Genomic DNA, 25,946 nt, shown 5'->3' on the forward strand with positions numbered 1-25,946 from the left:
GAATTCTGACGCCTTTCCTTCAGCTAAGAACAGCAGTGGCTAAAACCAGATCACACTAGCAGCAGGTAAAACGACTGGGTTAGTGAAGGATCATCATGAACGCCGGGCATCTACTGAGCACTAAAGGCTGCACTGGTAACAGACAAGGGCACTTTTATACAAACAGTTAAAGGTCTTACACAAAAACTCAAATGTGAAAGGGGGGGGGGGACAACACATTACTCGCAACATTCTTCAATCCAAGTCCTGTGACTGTTCATATAAAAGCTCATGAATTCATTATTTATCATATGCAAAAGGTCCTCCAGTGTAAACAGTAACATCCGTCTAAAGCAAGGGCCCAAAATGTACGATTGCTGTGTGATCCTGACATTGTACTCTAGTTTAGACTAATCTATCATCCACATGTGGCTGAAAATGTAAAAACAGACTAAGTACAACTGACTGCTAGTTTACAGTAATAAAAGGTGCATCTTCTCCTCCCTCGGTTTATTGAAAGATGAGCAATGAAACAAGAAATGCAGTGAACGACCAGATTACAGTGAATATGATCCAAAAGGAAAACTTTTTTTTTGTCATTTTTTTTTTTTTTTTTTTTTAAAGATGGTGATCAAACAGGAATTCTTATATTGCAGCTTAGGAGGGTGATGGACCTGTAAACTACTGTTTGGAAAGGAGACCAGATTTCAGGTGTTAATAATAGTGGTACAGGTGGTGTTCTTAGACGGCGATGTGGTAGGGGCTGCCGGGGATGTGATCGTCCCCCCACTTCACCACCAGGATGTACTCCCCCTTTTCTTTCAGTTGGTAGCTGACGTTGTACATGCGGTTGCCCATATGTTTGACAAGGATCTCCTCACAAGGGACCTTGGGACCATCCACGCCGACCAGGAGCATGTTGCGACCTGCAGGACGAGACGAATTAAAAAAAAAAAATGCATGAAGAGCAGTTTAAAAAAGGTATTTTAAAGTTTTACAGCGGTCCATCAGTGAAAAGTTGTGCATTGTAGGACTGGGCGATATATCGAGATTTTAATATATACAGTATATATATCGATATATTTTCAAACGCGATATGGTACGAGACAATATCGTTTATATCGATTTAAAAAAAAAAAAAACTTTTTTTTTTTAATGATTTTGATACATCTTATTTTGTGCAAATTGACTTGAATGTTTTATTTGAGATTTGCACAAATGTTTTGTTATTTGCACAACTGTCAACCTCAGTGGAAAAGTCTGCCTGTTACTGTCTACATTGTATTAATTGCACAGTGTATTTTAATTTAATTGTTATGCAGGAAAGGGATATGTTTTATTTTATTCAAGAAGCATTTTTATTCTATATATGCAGGCAGTTTATTTTTATTTCATTTGTTTTATACATTTTGATATTGTGCAGACCTCTGTTAATAAAGGAACCTGTGTGACATTTGGCACGAGGCTTTGTATTAAAACTGACTGTTTTTTTAAGGGTTTGCCTCAGAAAAAATGAAGCTAACAGAGATGCTATGCTATAATGCTTTGGGGGAAACCCCAATTATGTCACGGAAAAAATATCGATATATATCGAGTATCGCCATTCAGCTAGAAAATATTGAGATATGACTTTTGGTTCATATCGCCCAGCCCTAGTGCATTGGACAATTTTCTTTCAACATTTAATATTTAACACCCAAGACTAATGAAGCCAATGAGGTCGTTTCCCCCCGGAACATGCTGTGACGTCACGGATGGACACGACAAAAACAAAACGTGTTATAGTCATACCTGCTTTGCTGCAGTCAACGCAGAAGTTGTTTTTCTGACCAATGAAGCCCTTCGTCAGCCCCTGGCCTTTAGCCACCACCTTGCTGGCATCCGAGTGGGTGGGCACGGCGCCCTGCTGAGAACAGCTGATGGCACGGGTCACGGGGTCAACCATGACGGAAGATGTTTCGTGCATACTGTGGCTGGACACGAGCTTGGAACCTGGACGACGAGGAGAGAGTTAAATCAGTTTTGGAAGCACTTCCATTCAGGTGTTAAATCAAAAACAAACACTCTCCTCACCTGTGATCTTGGCCTTAAAGGGGCTTCCCACGATGTGGTAGGGGCCGCCGTATTTGATGGAGATAAGATAGTTGCCTGGAGCCATCGGCGTGTAAGTGACTCTGTAGCCCTCGGGGCACTCCACACAGTCCATCTTCACCTTGGAGGGCCCGTCGATGGTCACGGCTAAAGCGCCGGGGCCCGCCGTGCTCGTGTTCACCACAAACTCACACGCAGTTCCTGGAGGCGGCCGAGACAAAAAGGTGGGACGATGAATAAGGTCCCGGCCATTTTCCTCTCAGAAAAAGACATCCAAAGCTCATTTCATGTTGTATTTTACATCTGAGGAACAACAACCACATCTTTATTGAAAATTCACTACTCTGAAGGAGCTACCTGTGGAGCCCCCCTCAAGTCCTGGTCCGTAGGCAGACACCATTCCCGGGTCTCCCGCCTGGCCCGTCTCTCCAACCCGGATCTTAAACGGACTGCCTGGAATGTGACTTCCATTGAACTTAACGTCGATCAGGTAGAGGCCGTTCTCTCTGGGGATGAACCGGACTGCATACTTATCTGGAAATGCAGAGTGGAAGGCAAAGCCAAGGCTCATGAGGAAGAAATACAATTTAAATAAAAACCGGGCTGGGAGCATCTGCTCACGCAAGAGTCTGGGTGGGTTCCTCTTGGATTACCTTGGTCGATCTCGGTGACGCAGCACTCCTCCAGGGCTCCAGACGGACTGTGGACCTTGGCATCGATCACACCCTTGGCCCCGTTGAGGCTGACGGCAAACGATGCCGGGTGGTTCACCTTCAAGCCCGACTCCTGCTCGACAACACATACTCGCACACTTAACACTGCGTCCCCGCCCAAATTACTATCCAGCCACCCCCCCCCATTCCATTTACAATACCATCCACTTAATAGCTTACCTGGAGGTTGCTAACAAGGTTAAAGAGGAGGGCTGTGCAACAGACAGTCATGTGATGATTAAAAAAAAAAAAAAGGATGATGAGAAAGAAATGGTGTGATATTTTGTGAGAATGAATGAAATGTTGGGGTGGGTCTGCAAGCTGCTGGACTTGCATATTGATGTAGGAAAACCTTTCCAGCATAAAAAAAACAAAACAAAAAGAAAACTTGCCAAATCAATTTTTTTTGTCAGAAAGGAGCTTTGTAATACTCTCTGGGAAATGAGATGAAGGACAAAAACAAACCAAAACAAACAGCCCATTTGAACCTCTTTAACCCTTTAGCGCCTCGTCAAACACTCAAGGAGTTGGGAAGCTGTTGGGAGCCTTTAGCATGAGGCACGAGAAACACACACAGTCCTCAAGTATCCCAGAAGCCCTTGCACTTCCACACAATGCAGCAGCAGCAGCAGATGATCTTATGACTATTACTCCTATTTTGATTAAGTGAGAACAAACTATTACAACCTAATCTTTAGGAACTAAATGCCATTGTTGAATCTACATTTTTAAGATTTGTTTCCTGTGTAAAAAAAACACAAAAAGTGAACTGGAACCGCTACTGTAATTTCTCATCTAGTACAGTCTGGTATAGAAAGAAAAACAAGCAAACAGAACTAAATCCTGAGTGCAGGCTGCTGCTGCATTGTGAGCAGTGCGAAGTGGCCTGGCGTGTGCGCGTCTCAGAGCCTCACCTGAAGACTGGCAACAGTGAGGCGGCGGGCGTCGTCCGAGGGCGACGCCACCGGGACGATGATGGGGCTGTCGGGTATGTGCTCGTCGTTGAAACGGATCGACACCTCGTAGTCGCCTGCAGGGGAGCAGACCAGAGCGGTCAGCGTTACTCTGACAGAGATACACAACCGTGCACACACGTCTGTTATCCTTCAAAATTAAGATACATTTAGCAATAAACATTTTATAGTAGTGATGCACCGAAATGAAAATTTGTGGCCGAAACCGAAAATAATAGACACTTGGCCGAATACCGAACAATACCGAACATGGTTCTTCAGCAGTTTTTCATTTATTTTGCCAATTTTTTCACCATTGCATAAATCAAATACATTTGATTTAGGCGTGCTTTTCAAAGAAAAAAATCTTTTACAAAATTACAAGGTAGAAAATATTCATTGAACATAAAAAAATGAAAATTTTTTAATTTCCAGCATTCTGTTGTTTTGGTTCCACCTCCTGGTGAATGTTAGGTAAAATTCTTATGGGGTTAGTTTTTGGTTGGCCAACGATTTATGTAGTACGCAACGTTACGGGACGGAGCGGCCAGTCTATTTCCTTATTTTACAACGCTGTTATTAATTGTTCGTTTTTTTCCCCACTTATTCCACCGAACACCGAAAGTGTTTTTTTTTGCCATTTTCGGCCGAACAATTTCGGTTACCGAACAATCGGTGCATCACTATTTTATAGCACAACGTTTAAAAAAAAAAAAAAAAAAAAAAAACCCAAAAACTGATTTAATCTGGAGTGCATGCTCAGTTCTCTGGTCTCCTCTCACCGGGCTCCTGCACGATGTAGGAGACTCCACTGGAGCCGTCCTTGCGGTCCTCGAAGGCGATTTCAGCCTTGCTGGGCCCCTCCACAGCGATGCTGAGCCCTCCGGCCCCCGCCTCCCTCGTCCAGATGCTGAACTCGGCTGGCACTCCAGCCTCTGCTCTCTCCAGGCCCGGGCCTCCAGCGCGGACCTTGTGAGCCCCGCCTTCACCCAGGGGCCCGACGGTAAACTGGAACGGGCTTCCAGGCACATGCATGCCATTGTACTTCACGCAGACGGTGTGCACGCCCATCTCGTCGGGGACGAAACGGATGCAGTACGTGTTGTTCTCCCCCTCCATGATGTCTGCCTTGTGAACTTTCCCAGACGGGCTGGTCACCTGAGCCGTCATGTCCGCTATGCTGATTTCTGAGAAAGACAAAAAGCGCATGAGCTACAGCCGCTCCAGTCGCACAGAAGGATCTCTGGGATTTGTCTGATTTCCTGCTTCAGATTACCGGGGATCTTGAGGCTGAGGTCACACTGGCTGCCGACATTAGCAACAGATGCTGCTCTCCTCCTCCTGGTGATGCTCTCCTTCATCCTGCCCTCTCCCGTCACCTTCACCGTGAATGCACTCCCTGCATCAACACAGTTTAGTTTAATAACTGATGAGCACCGCGGCTTCATATCAAACCAGGATTAAAAGCGCGCACCTGGCACATGTTGGTCAGCAAATTTGATGCTGATGATGTAATTTCCTGGCTCAGTTGGGTAGTATGTGACCTTGCAGGTTCCATCTTCTTGGTCCTCAGTGTTGATGTCGACTTTACTGGGCCCCTCGATCGACAGGCTCAGCCCACCGTATCCTGCACGGCAACGAAGACGGTAAAATTACATTTAGGAAAAGCATTTAAGATGAACGCTAAAGATTTTAAATCAAGTCCTTTTCTTGGTATTGTGTTTTTCATAAAGTGATGCACCTGCTTCACGAGTGTCGATGATGAACTCTGCGGGCTCGAAGGTCTTGGCCTCGCTCAGGCCCTGCCCACTCACACGAACGCGACTGGCATCGCCGATCTCCGATTGGTTGATCATCACAGAAATGGGGCTGTTGGGGATGTGACGGCCGTTCTTCTTGATGTTGACGAGGTGCTCTCCAATCTCCTTAGGAACGAACGAGATGCCTGTGACAGACCAGAACAACGAGAGGTGAGGGCTGCGTCAACGCTTGATCAGTTTCTTCTGGGTTGAATCCGACGGGACGCTCACCGACGTGTCCGTTACGCAGCATCTTCAGCAGGCAGGGTTCCTCGCGGCCCGAGGGCGTGGTGAGGGATGCTGTCAGTTGGCTGAGATCAAGCTCTCCAATGTCCAGAGGGATATCGGCAGAAGAGCCCACCTTGAGATGGGACATCCTCATGGAGTCGTCACCTGGAGAGAGAGGGAGAGAGAGGGCATTGATCGATCAGTTATGGCACACACTGATGGTATAAGCCAGGGGGTCGGCAACCCGCTTTAGTGCCGCCCTAGTGGCTCCTGGAGCTTTTTCAAAAATGTTTGACCTTTTTTTTTCCCCTCTCTTTTTTCCTTTTTTCTCTTCCTTTTTCCCTTTCTAATCTCGACATTTCAACTTTTTTCTCGAAATTTTGACTTTTCTCGACATTTTGACTTTTTTCGACATTTCGACTTTTTTCTCGAAATTTTGACATTTTCTCGAAATTGTACTTCAACATTAATCTCGACCTTTTGACTCTTTTTTCAACATTTCGACTTTTTTCTCGAAATTTTGATTTTTCTCGACATTTCAACTTTTTTCTCGACATTTCCACTTTTGCCATTTGCCTTGATTCTAAGGCTTATACATACAAGACTTTTCATTTTTTGCGGTTCCAGACATATTTGTTTTTAGTGTGTTTGGTCCAATATGGCTCTTTCAACATTTTGGGTTGCCGACCCCTGGTATAAGCACATCGAGACATCTTAGGTAAAAAATGTTTGGCTCTCAATTTTTGCCGTTTGCAGATGATAATTCAGTTGGCGTTATGAGAACATGACTTTCAGCCCTCGCTCAGGTGATTTTAGAGTCTGCATCTTAAAGTCTGAGGCAACTTTTCTCTTCTGAAAAAGGTAAATGTATGACATGCACTGCTTTTTCACCAACATCACACTCCAGTGATACATCTGAGGAATGTTGTCCTGCCTGAGAACATTTTGATACATAAAAAGGTGTTTAAACTAAATAACTAAAATGTAAACACAGATTGGGCTGGAAGAAGAGCAATGACCATCCCCATCACCTTTTGGTTGCAGCCGTCATAAGCTTTGCTTAGTAATTCTGACTACTTTGGATTAATTTGAATAGTAACCAAAAGCTTCACTGTAAAAAGATAAAATCTTATAAAATCTGTGTATGACCCAATGTACAGAGGCAGGCTGAGCTCCTGCAGATCCCCTCCCACAGTGGCCTCACCAGTAATCCTGGCGGAGAAGGGGCTGCCGGAGATGTGCTTGTCATTGTACTTGACCAGGATGCTGTAGTCTCCTGGCAGCACAGGCAGGTAGGACACAGTGCAGGTCCCATCTTGGTTGTCCAAACAGTTGATATCTGCCTTGGATGGACCCTCAATGGCCAGAGAGAGACCCCCTATCAAAACATGAATGGTCAGTATTGAATATTGCTTACGTGGATGTTTCCCACCAGTGATTAATAGCACAGCTTAGGGCTGGGCGATTTTGGACAAAAATAAAATCCCGATTTTTTTTCTCTGAAAACCCGATTTTCGATCTCGATTTTTTTGGTAAAACTACAAAAGACAATGGAATAAATTGTTTCAAATATTTTATCTTTATTTTTAAAGAAAAATATCAAACAAATTTCCCTATTGGGAATGAAGTGCAATTGAAATATACTGTAAATCCTCCTTGAGTTTAGTAAAGTGACAATTTTCTTGACCAAACAAAGATGACTGGCCGAGCTCTATCTGTAATGCAGCCAGCTGCAAAAAAGGAAAATCGATTTTCCGATTTTCCTTTTTTTAACATCGTCTTGATTAATAAATCTGATTTAGATTTAAAATCGATTAATTGCACAGCCCTAGCACAGCTTTAGTGTAAGCGACTGCTACGTACCCTCTCCGGCATTTTTAGTGTCGACGGTGAAGATAGCAGGCTTGTTGACGGTCCCGTGGATGAGGCCGGGGCCGTACGCGCTAACATTACCACTGTTCATGTAGTCCACGTAGAACTGAAGAGGGCTTCCTGGAGGTGGACAATAGAGGGGAAGACAGAAGAGCCAGGATGATAAAGCAGCAGTTAGACGTGATTTATGACTTCAGGGGTCATAAATCTTCATTTTCACGTGGGAGTCCTGACGTACCTGGGATGTGGATGCCGTCGTATTTGATGTCCATCTCATGCAGACCAGCTTCTGTGGGAGCATACTTGACCGTGACGGTGCCATCTTTGTTGTCGGTGATGTCAGGCTTGGCAACTTTGCCCGATGGCATTCGGACTTCACCTTAAAAAAAAAAAAAAAAGAGAAAAAAAAAAAAAGGATGTCCCGTCACATATATAGAAACACAATAAGCAAACAAAGAAGAATGCACACATGCACGAGATAAAATGACAACTTAAATTTGTTTTGCCGGTTTCCTTAGCATCTTTTCACTTTCTGTTTTCAGAGCTATCATTATTATTATATTATTATTACTATTATTATCATCATCATCATCATTTTGTGTAGACTTATGATACTTCATTTGTTTTTTTGTATATTCTATTCTGTTAAAAGGTGGGCAAGATAATCTTTATGCTTCAAGCCCAGACCTTTTCGGTCAAATAATCACAATGTTGACCAGGGAAAAACCTGTGTTATCTTGTTTGTTGATTTTTGTTTGTGATTGACCAAAATAAATATTTACTACTACTACACCAGCTCTGCAGAAATCATCAATGACTGGGTTCAAGCCTCTTCTCCGTGTTACCTGTGATCTCGCCCTTCTGGATGGTGAATGGGATGACCAGGTCGAAAGGTCTCAGCCCCGCCACGTCCAGACCATTGATTCCCACTGGTCTGTCCGTTGCCTGATGAACGGAGCACAGAGGGAAGACGGTGAGGTTGCAGCAGCAGGTGCCAGAAAAGCAGACAACGCAGTTTAGGACAGAGTGGAAGAGGCTTTCCACACACCAACACGGGATGAGACAATCGTGAGATGAAATGACAATGGATGGGATGATGCAATGATGGGCGGGATAATGGTGCTGACACAAAACTGCTACAGACAAAAACACTGGCGAGTCAAAAGGAAAAATGATGAGGAACGGAGGGCCATTTTGGAAAATGTGGGAGCAGCTGCCCACATTAGCGACTCTCAAAATGACTCCTTGAGTTTCTTAAGCAAGTTTAAGCATGGAGTACCGAGCAAAAGAGCTGCACAATCACTTATGGACAATCTCATTACTATACTTGCCATACATACTGATAATAATGTGCTTTTTCTTTTTGATATTGTGCATCTCTGCTGCACCGTCCATGTGTTTAAAGAATAACATGAAGTGTTAACATGACGGGAAAGAAATGACAGAAAAGCTCCATCAAAGATGAAACACCTGTGAAAAAAAGATAACAGACCAATGACGTGAGGCTATGTGGGATGATGGTGAGATGGAGGAGGAGAAGAGAGGATACTGGACAAAAAGTGAACTAAGAGGGTGGCGACTGAAGCTTTAGGTACCCAGGGCTGTTGAGCGTAGTACTGGGGCATTTGGCTCTGCTGCATGAGCTGGTCTGATGGAGCTCCTTCCAGTGCCTGAGGAGGGTGGGAGGTGGTTGAGGGAGGGTTTAAGAGAGTAAAAAGAGAGAAGGGATTGACGGGGAATAAAACAGCAGTCAGAATCACTAAGAAAATCTGACGCCACCAGGATCTGCGGGGAGAAACCTCATCCTCGCATCACGCCCGTTGAATCTCTGAGCAGCGGAAGCCAGTTTTTGAAAAAGCACAATTCATTTTTACGGCACAAACTCAGACAACACACTTCCTGCTTATGCCTGCAATAATCCTAGAAAATATTCATCATCATCATCAGAATTTCCAGTCTCGTCTTTATTTCCTGCCTGCTCGTGTCGACTTCGACTGGGCATCATATCGGTTTCCATTCAACGCACGGGTTCTTGTAGAGTTCTCACCGTGACTTGGAACGGACTGTTGGGAATGTGCTCCCCTCCAAAGCGGACGCAGATCACGTACTCGCCGGGCTGCGGCGCCGTGTAAAAGATGTCGAATGTGCCGTCCTCGTTTTCGACGACGTCCACGTCGAGCTCCGCCCCCTCCGGTGTGCACACGGTGCACGTCACCTTGCCTTTGCCCGCGGCTTTGGCGTCAACTGTTATGACCGTTTGCTCACCGATCTGGATAGTTGGGCCAACGCCAGCGCCTTAAGGGGGGGAAACGGGATGTGATTAGTTATAAATGTTTCTTGTAGAAAACAAACAAAAAAAATAGGCAGCACAGACCGTCTCTCAAACTCTGCATGCACATTCCACAACCATGAGAACGAGGTTAAAGTCTAGTCATGTTATTTCTGTTGTAAGTTGTTACTAACAAGTCAGTTTCCATCTATAAATGAGAGCTAGATTAGCCAAAGAGCCATTCCACCATGCCATCCTACCTACTCCGTTAGTCCAATTAGTTCCTCCAATAAAAAACAAAAACATGAGGTGGAAGAGGAGACCATTACGAGAGAGGAGTAAAATGAGATGGGAAGAACACAGAAGACAGAATGGGACGTCCTGTTGAAAGCGGGTACCACTATCCTCCATGCTGACAGAGAAGGAAGGAAGGAGTAATGACTCTACGTCACAAAAATCGATCAGAAGGCTTACCTAAACCGTGACCGCCGATTGAGACTGATAAAAAGGAACGGTGAGAAGCGGGGGGAGCAACAAAGAAACAAAAAGTGACAAATAAAGACAGTCAGGTGGGCGTGTGGGGGTTGCTGAGTGGCAATAACTGTGCTCCAGACACATCAATGACAACAACGGTGATCGTGGAGTGTGAAGCAGGGAGGAGGTGGTGTGTGTGTGTGTGTGTGTGTGTGTGTGTGTGTGTGTGTGTGTGTGTGTGTGTGTGTGTGTGTGTGTGTGTGTGTGTGTGTGCATTTACAGCAGGTGGGGGGTGGGGGGCTGGTGGTGGAGTGTAACCGAGGAGCACAGCGTGAGGGACAACAAATCAATGCATGGAAACATAAGATATGAGCAGCAAAAAGAGACTCGACTCTTCAGAGACCAAACCGACTCACTGGTTGAGTTTAAAGACTGAAAGTGGAAACAAGGAAACTACTTTTAGATCTAAAATGTTACACTTTATTTCTGTGAATGCATTAGCTTCCTCAGAATCCTCCCGCAGGTTCAGGGTAGGCCCTATATGGTACACCTACATGACCTGCATGGCTGTGTCCAGCCAGCTCTGCAGAAATCCGGGTCACTACAACCCAGATCTAGGCCGGGGGGTGGAAAAGGAAAGGAATAGAGGGAAAAAGTGTCCTTTTTAATAAAATATTTGCAAGTGCAGAACAGGGAAGGCCAACTATCTGGGGGGGGGGCTTATTTACAGAGTCTGCAGATCCAACACGCAGCCGGCCGGGTTGGAGTCCTGACCCAAGGCCCTTTGCTCCACGTCGCCCCCCTTTGTCTGCTATGTTTCCTATCACTGCCTACTATCAAATAAAAAGTCTGGTGAAAGAAATGCATTTGAGGAAACGGCTGTTTCCGTTATTTCAGTCATCACACAGAACTGTGAGAGTACTTGGAGCGATAAGCAGCAGCTCATTTGCTGTACGCCAATTTAAATACTGAGGTGCCAATGTTGAAAGAGTACCTCACCTGTAATGGCAGCAGGACACGTTGGAAGAGAGTGGAAATAAAATCCTTATAATAATCCGATCTTGCATTTGGGAACTCGTAATACAGAACGCTACTCATTTCTGTCGTTCAGAGCGAAAACTGACCACTCAGAACAACAGATTCTGTCATAACTTACCAAAAAGGGGTGGTATTTGTACTCCAAGTTAAAAAAAAAAAAAAGAATATTTTTATCTTAATTTCCATGACTGCAGGTGTAAATGCATTGATTTTACTCTCTAACCTGTGACAGTGCACTTGCTGGCATCTCCGGTGGGCAGAGCCCTGATGCGGTAGGGTGAGTATGGGATCTCATCGCCGCCGTACTTGATGAGGATGGTGTACCTCCCCGTCATGTCTGGCACGTAGGACACCAGGTAAGTCCCGTCATGGTTGTCACGGATGTTAGCCTTCTTGGGCTTTCCCTCTGGGTCCTGCAGAAACGGAGGAACGCGTCACCGACGTTTAAAAACCGAGATCGTCTGCTCATATCCGTTTCACGTCGATGATGCAAGTGCTCACCGTGATCTGCACGGCCAGCAGTCCCTCGCCTGCATCTTTGGCATCAATGGTGAACTCGACAGGCAGAGAGGCGGGCACGCCCGTGGTGTTGAGGCCGGGGCCGCTTGCGCGCACTTTGCTGGCGTCGTGGGTGGGAAGCATCTTCACCTTGTAGGGGCTGGGAGAGAGAGAGGAGGGCGACACAGGAGGACTGTAAACCATATCCCAGTAATTTGAGAAAAACTGCAGAAGCAGGGAGGAAAATGGGCTGCGAACACCTCCATTACGACCAAATATGGAGCTACAACGCTTTCGCTTTGAAAGCTCAAAGTCATTGAGCTGAGTAAACAGCTAGACGTTTGTAACTCTTAAAGATGAAGTGCGTGTTAGTTCCCCCATGACTTCAGCGCCCACACCCTGGGTGGGGTTGGAGAAAGGGCCTTTCTGTGTGGAGTTTGCATGTTCTCCCCGTGTTCCCTTGGGTAGCAATGTGAGCTACCCTCACAAAAACCTGCAGCAGTTCTGGGCTACACATGCCCCCTCTGGCCAGCCTGGGCGCCAGATGGGGTGGGGAGGATCTGGCCGGAATAACGTGATCCTTCCACGCGCTACATCCGGCCAGAGGAGTATGGAGCCAAATCAAGGCCAAAAGTTTTGCTAATTTGAAAATAAAATTTGAACCTGAAAATTATTTTTTACAGTTTCAATATTTTTTTTTTCCAGTTTCAGATCTTTTTTTTCAGTTTCACATCTTTTTTTTCCAGTTTCAGACTTTTGGCCCCGATCTGGCGTGGCATCAACTGAAAGGGACGTGGCATCATGAGTGACAGCAGAACAGAGAACCCGGAGGACCTTCCTCAGTCATGTTGCCTTCGGGAAACGTAGGTTGCAGAAGTTATCAGTAGAAGTATGAATCAACACTGTATATACACTATATTCACGTGATTGGCAGTGGAAAAAAACTGATATTAGTGACACATTTCTGTTTAAAAAGCTGTTTTAGATCTGATACTGAAAAAAAAAATTGAAACTGTAAAAAAGAATTTTCAGGTTCAAATTTTATTTTCAAATTAGCAAAACTTTTGGTTTTGATTTGGCTCCATAGAGAAGCCCCACCCTGTCTGGTGAAAAGAAGCTGCTCACTCCTCAAGTAAGGAGGAGACCTGAGCTCAGTGCAGGGCCCTCCTGGGGTTGGTAGAGGGAAGCAATGCCCAGGACTGTCACCTGGGTAAGTGCACTGGGTGGTAAAATGGCAAAAAGAAAAAAAAAAAATCGGGGGGAGATATATATATATATATAAAAAATAAAAAGATGAGGTACATGGATGCTCGTTCAGGTGTTCCTGGGGATTACCTGCGTGGGATCTCCTCGTCATTGTACAGGACGTTGATAGAATAGGGGCCCTCTCTGGTGGGAACATAGTTGACGGTGTGCGTCTGGTCACCGTTGTCCACCACTTCCACCGGCTCCACAACACCTGAACGGGCAGATTAAACCCAGAACCCCACCTTAGAACGCTTGAACACAAACGTTAATCACGATTAACGTTGAAGCGTTGTGTTGCTCGTCACCTTTGGGCCCCTGTACGCGGACCTGCAGCGGGGCCACTCCGGCTTTGGAGGCGTCCACGGTGAACGCCTGCGGGATGTTGGCTCTGACGTTGTTGCCCAGACCAGGACCCTGGCACTTCACCTTGGTACTGTCCACCGTGTCACTAACGGGCACTTGGAACGGACTGCCTGCTCAGGCAGAACACGAGAGGGGAAAAGTTAGTGAGGGAATCTTCTCGTCTCATCAGCCTCGTAGTTTGTCGAGACGTCCTGAGGTATCGGGCCAGAGCTTAGGAAGTCAAATACGCTACCTGTGATGGGCTGTCCTCCGTAGGTGATGTTGAGGTTGTACGTGCCGACCTCGTACGGAACATACTCCACGCTGCAGCTGCCGTCCTTGTTATCGGTGCAGGACATTTTGGCCTCTGACGGACCCTCCATGGCCAGACCGAGACCGCCAGTACCTGCTCCCCTGCAGACAGAAGATGGATAGACATCAGTGCCGTTTTCCCACCTTTAACTCTCCCGAGTGAAGGTTCTCGCTCACATACCGGGTTTCCACGGTGAACTTGTTGGGCTTGTTGGTAATGCCGCCTTTCAGCCCGGGGCCGTGCACGCGAACACGGCCGGGATCGCAGCCTTCGGTGACGGCGACGCGGAACGGACTCTTGGGCACCGGAGAGCCGTCGTAGCAAACCTCCACGTTGTGTGGGCCTGAGGACACGCAGACGCCATCATGAATCAGGAGAACCAGGGGAAAACCAACACTCAGAGGAGGGCTGGTTGCTGTCACTCACCCTCCTCGTAGGGAGTGTACTCCACGTTATAGATGCCATCTCCGCAGTCAGAGATGAGAGAATCCGTGTGGCTTCCAGACGGGTTGCTGATGAGGGCTTTGATGTGGTCTCCTCCGGTCTGCGTGAGGGCACGAGCGTCCACCGTGAAGTCTGTGGTCGCCTCTCTGAAGACTCCTGAAATCACAGAACGTAGAGCACAAAACATGAAATGTACTGAACGATGAGCTTGTTTCCATTTTTCAAGGATTTCTTTTCTTTATTTTGTTAAAAACTAATGTGAAGTGTTGCGTTACATTTACAGGTTTTCCTCCCGGGTCTCTTATTCAGTATCCCGGCATCATTGTCAGATAATCACATCAGTGTTTTTATGGAACCGCTTTAAGAAGCTCTCAAAACTCTGGCCCTTAGGAGACGCAGGGTACGTTTTAAAGAAATTTAAAAAAATAAAGAGGAAGTGGCGGGTGTGTCGAAACTAAGGAGGACACTAGTGTGAAAGCGCACACACCCAGCATGATGTAGTCTCATGTAACACACGCCCTGCTCACAGACATGTGAGCATTTAGGTTCTGTAAAGTCAAGGATCTGGTAGCCAGATAGCAATGTTGCAGGGAAAATATAATAAAAAACCCAAAACAAAGGCTCCTAGATGCTTTATGAACCAAGTCAAACACATTCACAATGTGGGAAAAGCATCAAAAACCAAAAAGATTATTACACAATTCAGTGACCGCAGTTATTTAAACCAGGGGTTCTTAACCTTTCTGACCTTGGGGCCCAATTTTTTCAGTACAGAGCGGCCCGGGGCCCATTAAATATAAACACTGTATAGCAGGGGTATTCAACTTTAAGAGGTCCATTTAGAGAAAATTTACTCAAGCGAAGGTCCAGAACATCATAATATATATATATATATATATATATATATATATATATATATATATATATATATGTATGTGTGTGTGTGTGCATTCAAGTAGCCTCATAGTTGTATCAACATCTGCATCTGACTGTTATATTAAAAAAAGTACATATTTGTCAATTAACATGTTTAACTTGAATTAAACATATTTTTTTCTCTTAAAAATAAAGTAGATTTTATTTTATTTTTCAAATGCTATCTTATTTTATTTCTCTACCAGCAGTTTGAATTTCCCCTTTTCTTTGTTAATTGTCTCAACACATTTTTATACTAAATTAATATAAACACATCTTAACAATTTATGGTTCAGGTTCAGGTTCTCATATGCATGTGGAGGTGCTCATTGATGAGCCTGAAACGATATTTAGTTTTAATTATGTTCACTGTGGAGAAATCTGCTTCACAGCTGTATCTGGACCCAAACATGGATGTTTTAAGATGCTCAGCTTATTTTCTGTGACTTCAGTTCAGACTTGAGTGGATATGTTTGATGAAAAACTTTGTGTTTTGTTTCAGTGGCGTTTCACTTTCGCACTTTGAACGCCACGGTCTCTGAACGTATGAGACACTGGTTTTGTCCCAGTGGGAAGACTGAACCAGGATGAATCTGTCCATTCCGGGTTGCATATTTAAAAATACAGCGAGGACAAAACTTAGTTTGATTTTACTTTAAGTTATTTACATTAATAAGTTGCCAGGACTCAGTGTGTCGGGTTTCATCCGAGCCTGATCAGCTGCGACGGGCACAGCCCGCACCGCAGCTCTCTGGTCGCGCTGCAGCAGTTACTTTCCGATGCTTTTTCGAAAGCCCGAACAGTCCAGTCCAGCAGACACGACAGCCCACGCATCTACATCTACCATCTTTCAGCAGTAACGACGGAGCCCACCGCCGGAGCGGCAGCCTCAGCCGACCTCCCCGGCCGCGGGGACGCGCCGGGATAAAGTATCACGCCGCGCTCGCTCGCTCTGGGCAAGACCCAATTAATCGATCCCTAATCCTGGCGGATCTAAACCTACTCTGTGCAAAATGAAGGATTTTCTCTGTAAAGACACACCATTTCTCTTACTATTACACGTACAGCTAGCTGAGTGTCTTCTTCTCCTCATTTGGTTGGGAGTTGCTATGCAGTCCCGCGGCCCCCGCGGCCCACACGTACAAAACTGAATTTTTTTTGGCGGCCCACTAGATGGCGCTCGCGGCCCAAGTGTGGGCCGCGGCCCTATGGTTAAGAATCACTGATTTAAACCATCAAGCTCCTGCAGAGGGTTAAACTGAGGGGATTTGCAGCTCCTGCAGCGGGTTAGCGTACCTTTGCCTTCCACTCCTGGTCCAAAACAGTGGACTCCACTGGTATTGACCGCTGGCTCCACAGTGAGCCGTGCAGGGAAGTTGGGCACATCCTGGCCACCGTAGCGGATGGTCAGAGTGTAGGAGCCGGGGTAGAGAGGGATGTAGGTGATGGTGTAGGTCCCATCGCCGTTGTCCTGGATGTGAACTTCGGCCTCGGTGCCGCTGTCTGAGATGATCTCGATGGTCAGCTCAGCCGGGCCGGCGTTGGTGCAGTCCACAACAAACTCCCCCGTCTCCCCGACCTTGGCCCGCTCCAGGCCTGGGCCAGAGCAGCGAACCTTGGAGGGGTCGGTGGCGGGGTAAGCTGTCGGGGTGAAGGGGGAACCTGAGACCGGCACTCCATCATAGGTCAGTTCAACTTGGTATGGTCCCGCCTCACGTGGGATGAACTTCAGCTGACTGGTCTCTGGGCTCAGTCCCGGCTCAACCTGGAATAACACGGGCCAGCGGAGGTTTAGAAATATGCACACTTAAGAATAAGGAGCACTGAAAACATGGTCTCCAAATGGTAGGGGTGTAACGATACACTAATCTCACGATACGGTACACGATATTGAGGTCACGATAACGATACGATATTATACCAGTATTTTTTAATGAGGAACATATGACTGGAAAAAATTGTCTTATTTGAAAGACACAAAATACAAAACAATGCTGTGCGTTTGCCCTATTGTTACAGTTTGTAATGCTTTATAACTGTTTAAGTTTTAAAGAGAAAGCCAGGCCAACCATTTTCCACAAACTGAACTAAAAGTAAATGTCAGGTTTGCATTATGCATCTTCAGTTTCATACAAGTACAAATATTTTGCCACAAACTGAATAGTTTCTCTCATGTATGATTTGACTTTTTTCTTTTCCAGAAATTAAACTACTAAAATTAAATAAATAAATGCAAATAAATACATACAATTATACATAATGAAAAAGATTGATTCATGCTCACCTTATAAGTGTAAGAGGAGATTTATTTTTGTTAAGGTTATTTTGGTAATTCAGGGTTCATTATTTTATAAATATATTCTTTATATTCTGATGTAAATCAGGGACTATAATGACACTAGTCAGTTTATCTGTAGTGATTAGTCTGTTTTAGATTGGGCGGAGTGATACGCCACAGTACGGCACTAGGTGCTGTGTTGATGTTCTAAAATCCTACACTGTTGAGTGACATTAAAGTACACTGGAACTCAGCAGAAGTTGTCTCCGTGTTTATCCTACTCACGACCTGAAAAAGGTTTAATTTAATAAGGTAAGGCTTAACTCTACACCGGCCTTACATAAGTAAAGGTTCAGAGCTCAAAACGGGACTAGTTTCTTCTGAGCGGAGGAAGATTTTGGTCCGCGCGGTCGCATGCGCGTTACTAGTCAAAACTAGTAAAATAGATTAATATTAATAACCCAATATCGCGATACACTTTGTTACCTCCACGACACGTATCGTGACGTTTTTGTATCGCGAAATTTCGTGCCACGATATATAGTTAGACCCCTACCAAATGGACAATAAGGTAGTGAGAGAAATGAATCTTGCCTTGCTGGCGACTGGCTTCCCTGATGGGCCGGTCACCTTGGCAGCAACCTTGCCCTGACCGCCAGCACCCTTTGACTTGACAGTCACCTCTTGATCTTTGCCAACTGTCATCTCTACAATGACAAAAAAGAGCAAATGGAAACTTATGAAACCATCTCAGGATTAAAGTGAAGTCCGACTTGTGAGAAGAAGAACCGGGATAAAGAACGTACTGTCTCCCAGGCCTGTGACGTTGACCTTGCCCAGGTCCAGCGTGGGGGCCACGGCTACATTGAAAGGACTCTTGGGAATCTGATCTCCGCCGTAGGTCACAGCCACGCCGAGAGGACCCTGGTGAAGATGCAGAACAAAGATGTGGTCAAGCCTCGTTCATCGTACCCTAGTTATCCAGGCTATGGTGGAGAGGAGCTCTTTAATGTCTCCTCACAAACTATCCACCCTGGATATGCCGCTAGAGACTCCGGGCAATACAACCGACATTATTGTTCCAACATGTTGAACTTCTTCTCAATAAACATAGAAACAATACGATTCACAGGGTGGAAAGAGAGTGTCTGCCCATCTCACCTGCTGCACAGGTGTGTATTTCACAGTCTGTGTGTTGTCGTGGTTGTTGATGACTTCAAAGTCCTTGACAGCTTCTCCTTTCACTGCACCGCTGAAGTTGCAGTCCAGGTTTGCCTTCCCTGCTCCTTTAGTGGTCACGGTGAAGTGAGTGGGCTTGTTCAATTCTACCCCTGAAAGGAAAGGAAGAAATCAGATTTTCATATTAATTTCCATGTTTGTTTTTTTTAACTCTTGTAGTCTCCAGAGTGCTGTAAGGAGCCAACATTTCCTGATGGCAACATATATATATAAAAAAAAACTTTTTCATGAATATAGAACACAGACATTTATATTAAGTAATTTATTTTCCCATTTCATATACAATGCATGAGTTGTATCTACTGTAGTCATGTCAATTTAAGAAAAATGAAGATGAATAGAACTGCAAAAATCTAACAAGCAGAGCGTAGCTCATCAATATCTCCTATCTTAGCAAAAAAAAAAAAAAAAGTGAAACAGATATATATCAGTCATGTTTTGATAGCAGACTTTATTTTGTCCTCTAAACCCCTGAAAAGGGAATACATTGAGACAATGCAGAAGTGGTTTGTAACCACATCATTAGTTGAAACAGGCAAGAAAACTGAACCAGTTTTTTTTAGTAAATACTGCTTCCCATCAACTTCATCCTGCAACATAGTGCAGCCAAAAGGTTTTCATTTTATATTGTTTGAAATCAGCAACAAGTCAAACAACCAGTCTTAAAAGAGCACAAAAAAAAAAAGAACTTCTTGATATAACTGTTAGTAGTCAAAACTGAACATTTAGCATCTGCCGTGTTACTGTTCTTACCGCTGCGACTGAGTCCCGGTCCGTCAGCCTTGACTTTGCTGGCATCGTGAGAGGGATCCACTTTTATTCTGATCGGAGTCATTGGAATAGCCTAAACAACACACAAGTGCTCATTAATAAAAACACAAGATTCACAGTCGCACGCATTTCATTCCTGTTTCCCGACTCAGACTCACATGGTCGGCAAACAGCACCATGATGGTGTAGCTGCCGGCTCCAGGGGGAGTGTATTTCACAGTGAACGTATCGTTGTCGTTCCTGATGATGTCAAAGTCGATGTCGGCCTCCGCGGGGCCGACCACACCGGGGGCACACTTGATTCCAATGCTGATGTCACCTGGAACAAGGAAGCAAATGGCGTTTGACCTCAGTCACACACATTTTCAATCCCTCATTTACATCTACAGCTCTTTGTGCATCATCAGCATAATGAAAGTTGGTCCCTAAACACGGGGACCATCACCAGAAGTTGGACCTTATGCTTTGACCTTTAGGACTACAGGCCTGTCTCAGAAAATTAGAATATTGTGATTTTCTGTAATGCAATTACAAAAACGTCATACATTCTGGATTCATTACAAATCAACTGAAATATTGTAAGCCTTTTATTATTTTAATATTGTTGATCATGGTTTACAGCTTAAGAAAACTCAAATATCCTATCTCAAAAAATTTGAATATTCTGGGAATCTTAATCTTAAACTGTAAGCCATAATCAGCAATATTAAAATAATAAAAGGCTTGCAATATTTCAGTTGATTTGTAATGAATCCAGAATGTATGTTTGTGTTTTTTTTTTTATTTTATTTTTTATTTTTTTTATTTTTTTTTTTTTTTTTAAATTGCATTACAGAAAATAAAGAACTTTATCACAATATTCAAATTTTTTGAGAAAGTCCTGTATATCTAGGGCTAATAAGCATCCAATGTGCCTACACTGGACCTGATGGTCAGTGTGATGATAGATGATTTCATGAACCTTCAAGGGGCCTTTGCACATTTACTTTGGGGTCATTTCTGTCACAAGCCTTTTCCCTATTTGCATTTTTTACAGTCAAACTGCAGGGACAGAAAAGTGCTCTCCTATTATTCGTTTGTAAGACTAAAGTGTCATGTAGCATTACCTTGACCGGCCTCAGCACAGTCGACGGTGAAGTACGTTGGCTCGAAGGCCTTCAGGCCGCTCTTGGCCACTCCGGGTCCAGACACCTTCACTTTGTTTGGATGGCAGCCTGCTCCGACCGTCATCTGTTGTCCAAAACACAACAAGCTCAAGAGACTTTTCTGTGATGAAGAGAAATAAAGCTCGGGTTTCGTCCGCGTCTACTCACCCTAAATGGACTGTCAGGGATGTTGACTCCTCCCCAGGACACCATGATTGTGTGTTTCACAGGTTTACGCGGCGTGTACGTGCAGGTGTATGTGCCGTTGCCATTGTCTTTAACCTGGACGTCTAACGGATTTCCCTCTCCGTCCTACGCAGAAGACACAATTCAGAGAAGTTCCTTAACTTTCTTCAGACTGATTTGTCCGTTTTAGCAGGTCAAGCCAATTCTGGTCATCGGCCAACTACGCCACCCCTCACCCACACTTTTCTTTTCTGAGTCTGGATTCACTGAAGCGGTACAGTACCTGGGCCACAATCTTGAGAGGAGCTTTTCCTCCTTGTTGGGCATCAACTGTGAACTCTGTGGGTTTTCCAACAGCCAAACCGCTGCTCTGAAGGCCTGGCCCGTATGCCTTAACCTAGAAGAAACAATCATCATTAAAATGTCTTGCTACATGGGTTTTATATACACGTGCGCGCTAGGGCTGGGGATCGATTCAAATATCAAGAATCGATTCGATTCCGATTCTTAAGATTCAGAATCGATTATCACGCTTTGATTCGATCCGATATTGATTTGGGTTACTGTTAATAAAACTGTTTTTTCAGCTGTTGCATGAATTATATGACTGTCTAGTTATGCAACATATTAATACTAGTATTATATTGAGATTCAACAGCAAGTATTGGCAGCTAATGATGCTGTAAGGACCAATCAGCTCCCAGAATGCTGATGGAACTGCTTTCAGAAACATCATGTGGGTCAGAATTATCAAACACATCCAGGGAGGAAACAGACGGATGAAATCGCTTTTATTTTTTCCCCCCATTTATGAGAATTTGTTTTTTAACATTTATGCAAATGTAACCCCAAGACAGTATATAAAGCAAAGAAATATAGACAATTTATGCAATTATAACTGAAAACTTTCAGTTACGTTTTCATACCTTTAAACATATTTAAAAGGCAAAAACATGGCACCAGTTATTCTCGGGTCCAACAAAATATTCCTTTTTTGGGCATAAACAAAAAAGTACCAAAAGTTGTAATGAAATGATGGAAAAAAAAAAAAGTCAAATCGATCTTTAGACATATGAATCGATTTTTAGGAATTAATATGAGAATCGATTTAAAATCGGAGAATCGATCTTTTCAACACAGACCTAGTGCGTGCCTGGGCGGGTGCATACCTTGCCGGGGTAGAAGTCTTTCCCTGGTGCGTTGACGATCTCAGCCATGTAGGGAGAGTGCTGGATGTCCTCGTTGTTGCAGAGCACATGGACGGCGTACTCCCCGGCCTCCGTGGGCCAGTAGCGCACGTCGCAGGACCCGTCGCCCTTGTCGTCACATTCAATCTTGGCTTGAGACGGACCCTCCACAGAGAAACCTGAACAGAGCGAACGCAGCAAAACGTCAAACCTTCAGGACCTTAAACCTCTTTGAGTCTGTGGTCCGGCTGCTGCCGTACTCACCCAGTGTTCCAACATTATCTCCAACAGCCTCCACCACAAAGTCAGCAGATTTACCAACAACACCTCCGTCCAGCCCTGGCCCCCAGGCCCGGACCCTCTGCGGGCCGGCCTCGGCTCCGATCTTCACCTCAATGGGACTAATGGAGAGACGGGGTGATCAGTGGTGATGAAGGTCAGATGATTTCACTTGTAACATGGGTGTTTCAGCGCCTGTACCTGCGAGGGATGTGCTGTCCTCCCCAGGTGATGGTGATTGTGTATGTTCCAGGAGTTGTGGGGTAATAATCAAATCCATACACGCCATCTCCAAGATCTTTTCTTTTACAAGGCTCCTCAAGTCCCTCTGTTGACAGTGACACGTTGGCATTTTATTTTTCCTCCACCCCATTTTATGTAACACAACAAGACGATTTGAGTGCACTCCGTTTATACTCAACTGGTGTCTGGCTGTCTCTCTTAGCATGAAAAAACACAACACTAGCTATCCTGCCAAGAGCATACTGAAACACACCCATTCTGACAGTATTCACAGCCAGGGTTCAGGTTGTCCTTCAGTGTCCTGTCTAAACAAGAACCAGTGTTCTGGGCAAGTATTTATCTGCTTTGTGCCGCTGAAGGACTAACAAATGAAAAGTAGAGAACTTTCTCTACATTAGGGTTGCATATGATTTAAAAAGAAAAAAAAAAAAAAAAAACCTGTGACAAATGCAAAGCACCAAAGATGAACATTCAATGTTTCTAAATATTGCTTAGATGGGCAACATTTCAACAATGTCTGCCAGTTAATGGTGCATTCAATGACGAGAGACACCTTCCAGTTCCAGCTCGTCAAATGCCCTCAGTTTAAATAGAAAGAAACTAGACTCATTTTCTTGAATCTTGAAGAAATTTCACTGACCATCTGAGGGGTTCCTTCAGATTTATCTTGCTCTGATCAGAGTTTGTGATATCAGAACTCTGCAAATCTAAACTATTCAAATAATGACAGACCCAAACCCATTGAATATTAGATCTAGCTACATTTTCTACGGTAACAGTGGACACTGCTGGTTATAATGCAACTCACTGGGGCCCTTGATGGAGACTTTGAGCTCTCCGGTGCCGGCTCCTTTTGTGTAAACCTTGAAGTCTGCGGTCTCCTTTACCCTCAGGCCCTTGGGCTGCAGACCGCGACCCTTGGCCTTGCAGAGGCTGGGATTGCACGCTGTGAGAAGAGACACAGAATCAAGGCGTGACAGAGAGACGGTACTCCTACATGATGACTACATGCAAGTTCAAGGTTTTAGTAGGGAGAAATAGAATATGCTGAGAGGTGATCCAAGTGAAAATAAAATAATTTCCTCACATGCTCATCCACAAATTTACCCAGCAGACTGAATTTACAGACCAGAGTACAGGAAGTGAGCTACTGTCCTCGTGTAGGAAGTCATGTTCGCCTCGTGTCCCCTGATTAAAAATATTAACAAGGAGGAGCTGCTGAGTCACAGCTGACTGCTTTGCAGGAAGTATAGGAAACGCCCCCCCACTCAAAAAAAATGGAAATGATTAAAAAAAGAATAACCACAAGATATCTTCCCTGGATGTGACTAAAAGCAAGTTGCATTTACATTTTAACGTTATCTCAAAAACACAGAACTAAAGTTACGTGTTTTTCAGATGAAACAAGACAGACTGGTCTCATAGTCACTAATGTGCTGTTTTAAAGACTATATTCTTCAAAAAGGTGCAGTTCACGGGAACAGGGATCGTTAAATTAATTCCTGTGTATAAATTCCAATTTATTATTGACAGATTATAAACTACCAATTTCTAATGAGGCTGATTTTATGCAGAAATGATGGGTAACTAATGAGTTATTAACCATTTTATTACTTTCTGAAGAGAAAAAGGACTCCAAATGGAAATAATTAATCACTAAACAATATAAAGCTAAGTGGCAGATTTAAATGTTGAATTAAGTTTAATCCTGCTCATTCAAAAAGTTAAACTTGGAAATATTTGTGGCAGTGGCGGGCAACAATTTGATCTCATTGATGCATATTCCCAGAGTTAAAGTAGACAAATGGCCACACGTCGGACAATTTAAGTAAAGATACGGCACAGTTGCCCGTTCAGTGAAGAGTTCATGCTGTAGTTAGTACGTCTCTGCGTTCACTTTAAACTTAGCAGGACTTACGTGACTCCTAAAAATACACTGCAATTGAATTGATACTTTAAAATGGTGAATAAACTTGCAACATGCCGTTTCAACAATTTTCTTTTATGGTTTAAAGATTTGAAGTCTTACCAAATATTAAGGGGAGAAAAAAAAAAAAAAAAAAAAAAAGTGTCAACTTTTCAACAGCTCTCTTGATCATACTCAAGAGCTTTACGTACATTATTAAAGCTGGCTTATAAAAGATCTACTCTCATCTTAATACCAGCTCTCTGGATGGACACGTCCATGCTACGTAAGAGGGCGTTATCTCTGAGCTCCAGAGAAAAACAATTACCAGTGACCTGGGAAAACTGGAGGAATCAGCTCCCCGATCAAAATAAGTATCAGAATTATTTTTAATGAAACGAGATGTCAAGTTTAATGTTTTTATGTATTTTGATCAAACACAAGCCTAAAGAGGGACATTAGTCTCATGTAAGAGGCATGCAATTACAGGAAGACACAAGTCCAGGATTGGATAATACCATCAATTATGTTCAGGAGATGATCACAAGGCTCGGGCACTCATGCTTACAATCTCCCTCACACACACACAAACAGAGTGGGTACCCAAGAGAGATCCCAGGAAACAGGAAATGACAGCAGAAGGAAGAGGCGGCTCCAGAGAGAAGACAGATGACACCAGGCCGCTATCAAAGAGGAGACAGGGAGGAGAGGAGAAGACACCACGTCCAATATAGCAGCGGGGAACAAAAGTACACAGAGAGAATGAAAACACTATTCAAGTCAATGTTTTTTTTGTAAAACAAGATTAAAATAAGAACATTTGAGCAACATCCTGCACATGGCAACCTCAAGAAGGTTTCTCTCCGCAGCCCTTACCTTCTCCCACGTTGACCGTGAAAGGACTCTTGCTGATCTGACCCCCGGCGAAGGTGATGAAGAGGGTGTGCTGGCCCTCCTGAGTGGGCTTGTAGGTGCAGCGGTAGCTGCTGTTCCCCTTGTCCTCGATGTTGCACGGCACGGTGTTCTTCTTGCCGGCGGGATCCATGATCACCACCTCCACCTCACCAACACCGGCACCTGACAGAAACAGGAGGCCCATACGATCAGTTAAAGATCCACAGTGGCATTAAGAATTCCCACCCCTCACGTTTGCGAGTTGATTCTACAGGTAAAGAGAACGCCATCGTTACCCGCTGTATAGACGTCAAAGTAGGTGGACTTGTTGGCGATGTTCCCTACGGGTTCCACGCCTGGTCCCTGGGCAGTGGCTTTACTAGAGTCTCCCTGGGCCATGCCAATCTCCACCTCGAAGGGGCTCTTCAAAATCTGCTGCCCTGCAAACAAAACTGTCACCTGCAAAGCAGAGAAGAGGTTGCAGTGAGTGTGTGGAGCCCTCAGGTCCACCGTACGAGGCGTCTGCAGGTTTTAGACGCATCAGAGTAGATGATGACCGTCAGGGAGCCAATCAGCACCCCTTATCCTGGTCCTTCAGGTACTCGCCCTTAGGCATACCAACAACTAGGGCTGTTCGATTAA

At 44.5% G+C, this 25,946-nt stretch overlaps 1 protein-coding gene across 3 annotated transcripts in view; it reads right to left on the bottom strand.

The window, feature by feature from the left end:
* The window catches only part of flna (filamin A, alpha (actin binding protein 280)), a 52,573-nt gene that overhangs the window by 439 nt on the left and 26,188 nt on the right, over window positions 1–25,946 (bottom strand). The window contains exons 8-47 of one of the 3 annotated variants that reach the window (XM_061735565.1): window positions 25,601–25,763; window positions 25,287–25,487; window positions 23,313–23,450; window positions 22,463–22,589; window positions 22,247–22,383; window positions 21,965–22,161; window positions 21,079–21,192; window positions 20,778–20,921; window positions 20,571–20,694; window positions 19,623–19,783; window positions 19,447–19,537; window positions 18,616–18,785; window positions 18,261–18,378; window positions 18,049–18,161; window positions 16,473–16,941; window positions 14,244–14,417; window positions 13,998–14,160; window positions 13,758–13,918; window positions 13,468–13,635; window positions 13,250–13,373; window positions 11,918–12,074; window positions 11,640–11,829; window positions 10,379–10,402; window positions 9,683–9,930; window positions 9,231–9,305; window positions 8,481–8,580; window positions 7,874–8,014; window positions 7,627–7,755; window positions 6,968–7,141; window positions 5,767–5,928; window positions 5,478–5,681; window positions 5,211–5,363; window positions 5,013–5,135; window positions 4,519–4,923; window positions 3,698–3,813; window positions 2,724–2,856; window positions 2,428–2,604; window positions 2,053–2,271; window positions 1,771–1,971; window positions 1–905 (exon numbers count right to left, since the gene is read on the bottom strand). The exon at window positions 1–905 is cut by the window's left edge and continues 439 nt beyond it. In XM_061735565.1, coding sequence (XP_061591549.1) covers window positions 721–905; window positions 1,771–1,971; window positions 2,053–2,271; window positions 2,428–2,604; window positions 2,724–2,856; window positions 3,698–3,813; window positions 4,519–4,923; window positions 5,013–5,135; window positions 5,211–5,363; window positions 5,478–5,681; window positions 5,767–5,928; window positions 6,968–7,141; window positions 7,627–7,755; window positions 7,874–8,014; window positions 8,481–8,580; window positions 9,231–9,305; window positions 9,683–9,930; window positions 10,379–10,402; window positions 11,640–11,829; window positions 11,918–12,074; window positions 13,250–13,373; window positions 13,468–13,635; window positions 13,758–13,918; window positions 13,998–14,160; window positions 14,244–14,417; window positions 16,473–16,941; window positions 18,049–18,161; window positions 18,261–18,378; window positions 18,616–18,785; window positions 19,447–19,537; window positions 19,623–19,783; window positions 20,571–20,694; window positions 20,778–20,921; window positions 21,079–21,192; window positions 21,965–22,161; window positions 22,247–22,383; window positions 22,463–22,589; window positions 23,313–23,450; window positions 25,287–25,487; window positions 25,601–25,763 — 6,573 coding nt within the window. In that variant the 3' untranslated portion in view covers window positions 1–720. The remainder of the gene's footprint in view (window positions 906–1,770; window positions 1,972–2,052; window positions 2,272–2,427; window positions 2,605–2,723; window positions 2,857–3,697; window positions 3,814–4,518; window positions 4,924–5,012; window positions 5,136–5,210; window positions 5,364–5,477; window positions 5,682–5,766; window positions 5,929–6,967; window positions 7,142–7,626; window positions 7,756–7,873; window positions 8,015–8,480; window positions 8,581–9,230; window positions 9,306–9,682; window positions 9,931–10,378; window positions 10,403–11,639; window positions 11,830–11,917; window positions 12,075–13,249; window positions 13,374–13,467; window positions 13,636–13,757; window positions 13,919–13,997; window positions 14,161–14,243; window positions 14,418–16,472; window positions 16,942–18,048; window positions 18,162–18,260; window positions 18,379–18,615; window positions 18,786–19,446; window positions 19,538–19,622; window positions 19,784–20,570; window positions 20,695–20,777; window positions 20,922–21,078; window positions 21,193–21,964; window positions 22,162–22,246; window positions 22,384–22,462; window positions 22,590–23,312; window positions 23,451–25,286; window positions 25,488–25,600; window positions 25,764–25,946) is intronic. The other 2 variants (XM_061735566.1, XM_061735567.1) reach the window with 2 other exon arrangements.

This window comes from Cololabis saira, chromosome 12, assembly GCF_033807715.1.
Source record: "Cololabis saira isolate AMF1-May2022 chromosome 12, fColSai1.1, whole genome shotgun sequence".
Classification (NCBI taxonomy): domain Eukaryota; kingdom Metazoa; phylum Chordata; class Actinopteri; order Beloniformes; family Belonidae; genus Cololabis; species Cololabis saira.